Raw genomic sequence first — 8,660 nt, forward strand, 5'->3', positions numbered from 1 at the left:
CATACATGCATACATACATGCATACATACATACATACATACATACATACATACATACATACATACATACATACATATGTGCGCTTTTTTATTCCTTTGGAGACATTCTAGAACATTGTAGTATAAATTTACTAGAAGACATTTTCTATTTATTCTCACATTCTATATAATTTTGATAAAAGAAATTGCTACATTGAATATATTTTCAACATTGCTAAATACTATTTAATTTTTTTTTTTTCTTAATGTATATTCATATGATTAAATAATTACGAACGTGTATTGTAACTTTTGTTTCAAAATATTTACTCTGCATTCTTAATACTGCTTTTCTAATTTGGATCTGTAAATTATACCATTCAATAATGACAACCGTAAACTGCGTCAGTTTTTACATAAAATATAATAAAACTATGAAACTATAAAATAAGTTAAACTTTCCCAATATTGCGTTTATAAACACGAAACAATTGAGAAGCCATAAAATTAATATTCTATTCTTTGATAAGAACTCGAGCAGAAATGCAGGATTGTAAGAGTCAAAATCTCAACAGGATAAATGCAGAAAAATACGTATCTAAGACCTCTAGTGATTGTTTAGATTTTCGTACAATCTTATATCAAATCAGAATTATTTAACTATCACTATTATGGGCAGGATAAAGACGGTGAACTGGCAGAATGGTTAGTGTGCCGGGCAAAATTCTTAGCAGCATTTCGTCTGACTTTACGTTCTGAGTTCAAATTTCACTGAGGTTGTCTTTACCTTTCAACCTTTCAGGTTCGTACAGGTGCCGATGTACCGATGACAATTCAATTGACTTCTTCTCCCCATTCTAAAACTGCTGGTCCCGTGCCAAAATCTGAAGCCAATATCATGGGCAAGCCTTAATATCAGTGTCAGTACTTGATATCTTTCCGTTGTTATTACTTGTAGGTAGCTTCGTGCCCCTATCATTATCAAATATATACAGCCAGCTTAGAAATAGATGATATATTGTACAACCCATCTTTCATCATATTACCTGCCTCCAGTGAATGCAAAAGCAATCCATTCACTTAGATATGAGCCTTTGTGAAAGAGAGTCATAAACATCTGTCAGATCAAGCCTGTGTTGACTCTTTAAGATCTTGGGGAATAAGGTAGATCACCTGGCTTACCTCCCTGTCATCTAAGCCCTCTGATCTGGGAAATAAGTACCGGAGAATGACTTTTATCGTTCGGCAAGACTCTCTCTCTCTCTCTCTCTCTCTCTCTCTTTCTCTCTCTCTCTCTCTCTCTCTTTCTCTCTCTCTCTCCCTCTCTAATCTAATCTAGTCTAATCTCAGAATGAGTGCCCAGCTCCGAAACTGATCGATTAATATATTCATTTGAGGATTAACAATGCTACCAACTGTGTCATGTGAAAATCTTCAATTTTCAAGCTTCCCACTTAAAATCTTTTAAAATCGATCTCCATGCTAGATGTTACTCATATATGTGTTTATGTCTCTTTACTACAAAGAGTGTTTGATTGCTTTTCATGTGTGTGTGTATACCGTATGCACGATTGTAAGTTTTGCATTTTATGATACGCATATAGCAAATCCTTGAAATATTTTACAAATCTTAATTTGCCCTGTTCGTTATTAGAAAACCCTATAATTTCCAGTCTGTTAAATCTACGATAGCAAACAGAAATAAATATCTATAGCCCGGGTGGTACAAGAGCTGTAATTTCCGTATTAGTTCACCATAGATATTTTCTTTCTCTATATATACCTTTTGACGAAATATTCACCTACTGAGCAACTGTACTCTATACTGCATGAGCTTATTCTTTGTCTGCACCGGATTGCTGTTTTGTTTTGTTTTGTTTTTATAATGTTCTACCCTTATTTCTTATCCTTAATGTGTGGATATTTGTTTTTGTGTGCCTTTGATATAATCTCCAAGGGAATCTTTTCTATATTCTATATTCTTTTAGTAACAACCAATGTGCAAGCATGTAATGCTCTTATTTCTGTGTGTATGTGTTAATGCATATATATATATATATATATATGTTCTTCCATTTTATTTTTCAAATTTCTCACTAATATTAAACCAATTTCAAACTCAGAAAAGTGGCTCTGTCGTTGACATTCAGACATATATTAGATACCTAATTTTGACTGGTCACCTGATTCGTAGCAAAGTCGTGAACGAAATCATCTTGTTTTGTTCATCATTCTTTAAATCTTTGAAAGGTTTTGCGAAGTTTTGTCGTCCAAGATACCATGATAATTTGTAATGTATGAATTAAGAAGTTGCCCCCTCTTCCCAAGAACCCAAGTTCAGTCTACATTTCTCCAATAATGATAGGCAAGAAACTGAAAGTGTATTATGGGTACCCGATTTGCAAACTCCTCATCACTGGTCCATAGATGTTTTCATTCTCTTCTATTTTTCTAACCACATTCGTGTTCAGAAGAGAACTAATTTCCACAGAAGAACATATCTTTTCTATGTGGTCCCACATAACGATATTTGGCTGATTGTGTTTTAACATTCAGGCTTTCGAAATTTTAAAGTTCCACCAATATTCTCTCGACCCATTGGTCTCAATACAAACAACTTTATCTGTTGGTATTTTCATTATTTGTTATCCTGTGCCAGACTGTTCTGTTCCCCGCATCATGCTTCCTGAGAAGATAATATCCAGAAGGCATTATCTCACAGTTGGCAATAATGTGGTTGATGCTTGCAGTCTTGGTTTTTCACAGCCGACGTTTGTTGTCAGTCAAAGTTTTTCTTCCTTTGATGCTGTAGGTATTTGGTGGCAGGGTTCTCTTGTTTTTGAATTACATGGAGATAACCTCCAAAATGGGATGTCAGAAATGTGTCGGTACACTTTGCCAGCTTTTAGCATGGTTTATTCTCTTGATGGCTTGCGTCATTCGTGTTATCTACCCATGCACTGCTTTCTCAGTGAACTGATCTAGTTTTTTAATGTTCTTGTTCTGATAAATAGATGTTACCAATTCTCCTTGAGGAGAGATCTGTATCAACTCTTCATGCTTCTTCTCAAGTTCATTAGCTAATTCTAATTATGTTGCTGATTTCATAGACACAAACTTGGACAAGATAGTTACTGAACCTTTTCTTCTGCTACAAATGTTGTTTTAATGTCACAATACATGTTTCATATGAGACAGATTTGAAACCGCGTATACCATCCTTGCGTAGGAAGTGGTAAGTATAGCCTGTCAATACTTCTATTGATATTGAAGTTTCCTGACACATTGAACAGCTTGCGAGTTCGAACATCTATTTCATTCAGATCTTGTAGTGACCAGTTCAAAGGTTAAATATAGGTATAAGGATATACATTTTGGGCGATATACTTGCAGTAAGCTGAGAGAGTTCAGATATCTTTTAAGACTCTCATGAGGTATTCGTTCTTTGTCCTCTCCTTGAGCCCATCATAGCTGACATTCTCATCCTGTCTAAGGTCCTTGTTGCTTTCCACAGAAAGTAAAGGTTGTAAAAGAGGTGTTGCTCATGTTTAGTATCTTGTATGCGAACGTGTTTCTCACGTTTTACTGCCAAAAATGTACATTTGAGCTCACCAAATTTAATTTCAGTGCTTTTTTTTGTTATGAGATCCAGTTGCTTTTTGATGTGATTAATGTTTGGTCCATGCAGCTTCAAGTCATCAATGATAAAAAGGTGAGAGGTGTTACTGGGACCCATTCATATTTCTGCTATATCTTCTGGTCAGGTATGATAGGGGTTTAATGAGAGACCTAAGAGCAATGCTGACAAGCCATCGCCCTGAAGGATATTTCTTTGGTAGTGTACGGTGTCACATTTGATTTTTGTTTTCGTTGTGGCCTTTAAAAAGTAAGGAAGTGGATCAGTTTTTTGTTAGGTGGTAGTGTTTGGCTAACTGCAATGCTTTGATAATCCATCCATGTAGTATATTTTCAAAGACTTTTTTGTAGTAGTTGCTCAGTATATCCCTATACTTACCTCATTTTCCCCAGCTTGTTCAGAAGTTATGATGTTGTTAGTGATATAATGATCGTTTAGAAATAAGCTGAGGTAGGCAATGTACATCTTATGTTTTGACAGGTTATTAGACGGTAATTTTTAGCTTCAATGCTGGTTATTTTGGGAAATGAAAAGTGTGATGAGTTGTGACGGTCCTGCGGGTACGTTTAACATACCCTTCGTACTCATGCAGTATTATTAAATCTTGCTGGTTGAAGGTAATTTTGTTTTAAACCAGTATTCTGTAATAAGATCTAGGTCAGAGGATTTCATGTTCGATATTTTTTCAGGACTGTTTTAACAGCAATTTCGTAAGGTTTTTGTTTAAACATTGATTATTTTGTGTTTTTTTCCTTTCGCTGTATTTATCATTCCTTTCCCAAACTGATCTCCTGTAACTGCTCACGTGTTTTGTTGTATGTATGTATATATGTATGTATGTATGTGTGTGTGTGTGTGTGTGTGTGTGTGTGTGTGTGCGTGTGCGTGTGTGCGTGTGTGTGTGTGTGCGTGTACGTTCTCATCTTGCAGTGTCTAACAAAATCACTCTACTTACTAAGAGGTTTTGGCAGAGTTGCTGGTTCAGTCGACGACGGCCCAACCATGCGATCAGTCAAAGGGCGGTTGAACTTAGTGGAACCAATGGCCTTCTAAACTGATGGGTGTGAGAGACGCCTAGACTTCTTCGTTTAGATATCGCTCTTGAAAGAAAACTCTGGTGTAACACCTGCGACTTCATTAGCAGCCAATGACGTATAGACTAGTTTATTTGGGGCAAATGCTTACGATGTTTAGAATGTAAGACTGGCCCTCTTTAAAGCCTTTCTTTACATCAAAAGACTTTTGGCATAGATACTGCTCGATTTTTAATACTTCTATTATGTGTTGTATACTATGGTTGGCCATAGTAATCAACACATAATAGAAATATAGTAATACAGTAAAACATTCAATGAAATACACCATGAAGGAAAAAAGGTAATTCTCTGAACACTTGCTGCAAGAGATGCTCTTTGCTGACATCTTTATTTGAGCAAAAGAGTGTAGGACGCTCTAGAAGGACTGAAAATTTACATCCATGCTGCTTTAAAAGAACTATTAATTGATGGTATTGCTGGAAATCGAATGGCAATCACTCATTATATACATGCATAAGAATGTATGTACGTATATATGCATACGTGTATGAATGTATGTATTTTATGTATAAAAGAATATATGAAATGCCTAGCATGAACTTTAGAGCTCTAAATGTACTGATGTTAGTGGTTCGTGGTTGCATGCAGACGAATAAAATACATACATGCACACACATACACACACACATATACACACGCACACACACACACACACACTCAGACACTCATGTATGTGTGTGGATACGATGTATGTATGTATGCATGCATGTATGTATGCATGCATGAATGTATGCATGCATGTATGTATGTATGTATGTATGTTTGAACGTATGTGTATGTAAATGTATATATGTACAAATGTTCAATTAAAGAAAACATCTTAATATTAACTTCATCATCCTGTGAGGCTGGAGCTGCGCTTAATACTCTTCATGGAATTTGCTTGCGCATGCCTTTTGATATTTGACTCGATAACAGTTATCTAGACAGGTTGATGAATATTGAAACTAAGATAGCTAATTTGTTGGGCTGTTGCAATGCAGCAGATACATAAGAGACAGACAGACAAACAGAGAGCCAAAGAAACAGACAAAGAGATACAGAGAGCCAAAGAAACAGACAAAGAGATAGATAGATAGATAGATAGATAGATAGATAGATAGATAGATAGATAGATAGATAGATAGATAGATAGATAGATAGATAGATGGATTAAAATTAGTTAAGCTAAGTAAATTTTATAATGCAATTAGTTTAAATCAATTGCATATTAAATGTAACTTATAGACAAATCCAGATTCCACAAATAATGAACGTTCAAAGTAAGGGTAGATGCAGTTACGTAATTTTTCTGAAAGAGAATTCCAAAATGGAGATTATGGTTGCCTACTAACATTTTGTATTCCGTTTTATAACAATTATTTCTCCATTAACACCTTGCTAAAATATATTTCTGAGTGAAACTCATCAATATGAATTACTGAATTCAATTAACACCGTGAATTTTAAAAAAACATTTATCTATTGTAAATATTTTATCGAACATTTTCCTTTAAGGTACGTGAAAAAGCATATATTATATCCACGCTGTTTAAGATATAATATTGTAAAAATTTGCATTTATATATATATATAAATATCTTTTGTCAATGTTCTCAGGCCAAATTAATCGATTATGTCATTTAGCATTTGTTTTCAGGAAAACGGTATTTTTAATGATCATTGATTTAAGTTTCTTTCTTCGAAGCACTATTTCTATTTTGTCAAATTTATTTGAAAATATTGATTTGTAGAATGAATGATTGAATGCACTTTTAAAAATTTAATGCATAATATTTAAATTTAGCTTTCTTTCTCGTAGGTACAAAAATGTATCCGGGTAAAACCGTAGGTAGGTTATATATAGCGATTTTCTGTTGCCCGCCAGTCAGAAATGCTCTCCTGATATTGTTAATGTGGCGTGTTTACGCAAACTTTATTAGGACTTTCATTCCAGAATTAATCATGTTTCATTTTTCTCTCACTGCCTTTCTATATCTCTTATTGTTTCCTGTCTCTCCTTTCCCCCCTCTCGCTTTCATTCTCACTCTCTCTTTCTCGCCCCTCTCTTTCATATATACATGTGTGTGTGCGTGTGCGTCTGTTGCAAGCCTTCTATCCTGTAAATGCATATTCACACATATATATAGCACAGACTGACGACTGGCTACCAGTATGGTTATAAATTATATGAATGTGATGATAATAATAACGCATTCATTTATTCATAAAGTAAATAATCAGACGAAATATATAACAATAACATTTAAATTTCAAAGAAATGCTATCATGCTCGTAATATTTGTGCTCATCTAAATTCGGCTATGGCTTCATGTTTTATCTACTGTTTACTCAGTCATATTTCTATAACATTATATGTGCGCGCCTATGTATGTGTGTGCGTGTGTGTCTACATGCATGTATTGTTCAACCTCTGCCTATTCACATTTTGTGTTCCCGTGCCTTTGTAAGTATGCATCTGCATGTGTGTCTGGTTAAACCTCAGCCTTTCCACAGTTTGTAATCGCTGTCTAAATCACTATCCTATTATCAATCAATTCATGCGAAAGATAACGGCAAACTTCCGCCTGTTAGCGATTTTTTTATTTTTATTAAAACAATTCATCTCGCGCGTGCTTGCACATCGACGCAACTTCAGTGTTTTCGGCCGGTTATACTTTCTCAGTGTTTGTGATAATCTTCACATAATCCTGAAAGTTTGGACGACATGTGGTTAGTATATTTGCTCATCTTCTCCTTCCTGCTAGTGGTATCCATCTAAACGCTCTTTTTGCATATCATTGTCTTGGCTGCTGCAGGACGTAATTAACCAGTTGCATTCTGTGTCCATTCTGTGCCATGTCTTTGAGTCTTTGCAACGATTCTAATATAATCAGGGTCAAAATTCTTCGGATTTTCTTCAAGCACATTAAGTGAAAGACATCAATTATTTCTTTAGATATCGCAGTTTTGTCTCACGTTTCGTTTCCCTATAGCGATATTGATAGCATAATAGCTTTGTGCAGGCGATGTTGGTCTCCCATGTAGTCATAGACAAAATTTTGTACTTTCGCTGAAATATTGTCATCTTGCCGAATATGATTTTCGCATCGCTTTCAGTATCCTCGTTATTCACAGGACACTGTAAAACTACACGTATCGGCTCGTTCTTCGTTAGTCAGATCATCAAACATCAAGATGGCGTACCTCGTTTCTTGGTTGATTTCTATGGCCTTCGTTTCTGCGTTCTTTCTCAGTCTGATTTTCTTCATTTCATCACTCAGGCGGGAAGTCAGCTTCTGCAGATTGTCTCTGGACTCTTACAACAAAGTAATACCATCAACGAAGTTAGCCAACGATCTCTGGAAATATCTGTCACATTCATTGCTGTCGTCTGTTTGTTTCGTGGAGAGAAAGAAGAATTGTGACACAATGTACCCCATGCAAAAAAAAGAACTTGAAGTTATAACCTATCGACCATTTTCCGTCCATTACATAGAAACTGTGATAAATTATTTTGATTAACTCCATACACCCAACACATAACTACTTATGATTGAACCTTAAGCAAACAGCGGAAGAATAAAGTTCTACAAGACTATTTTTCTTCTTTCTTTGGTAATTTACTTCAGATTTGATATTCTAGGATAGTAAAAATTAGCATATTTCGTTGTTGTTGTTGTTGTTGTTGTTGTTGTCGTCGTCGTTGCTGTTGTTGTTATGGTAGCGGTGGCTGCAGGTGTTGTTGTTGTTGTTGTTCTAGTTATTGTTATCGATGTTGTTGTTGTTCTTGCTACTGCTGTTGTTATTGTTGCTCCTTATATTGTAATTTACGTGATTGTTGTTGTTGTTGTTATTATTGTACATGATATTCTTGTTGTGCTCCTGTTGTTGGTGGTGGGGCATCAGCGGCGGCAGTGGTGGTGGTGGTGGGGTTGTTGGTAGTGGTGGGGAGGGGTGGTGGTGGTG

General features: G+C 35.5%; 1 protein-coding gene across 4 annotated transcripts in view; it reads left to right on the forward strand.

Moving 5' to 3' along the window:
* The window catches only part of LOC106884153 (potassium voltage-gated channel subfamily H member 1), a 430,860-nt gene that overhangs the window by 254,820 nt on the left and 167,380 nt on the right, over positions 1–8,660 (forward strand). For 2 of the 4 annotated variants that reach the window (XM_052973779.1, XM_014935387.2), the window contains one exon: positions 6,514–6,543. The exons of the other annotated variants lie outside the window; for them this stretch is intronic. In XM_052973779.1, coding sequence (XP_052829739.1) covers positions 6,514–6,543 — 30 coding nt within the window. The remainder of the gene's footprint in view (positions 1–6,513; positions 6,544–8,660) is intronic. 4 annotated transcript variants of the gene reach the window in all.

This window comes from Octopus bimaculoides, chromosome 16 (genome assembly GCF_001194135.2).
Source record: "Octopus bimaculoides isolate UCB-OBI-ISO-001 chromosome 16, ASM119413v2, whole genome shotgun sequence".
NCBI classification, from domain to species: domain Eukaryota; kingdom Metazoa; phylum Mollusca; class Cephalopoda; order Octopoda; family Octopodidae; genus Octopus; species Octopus bimaculoides.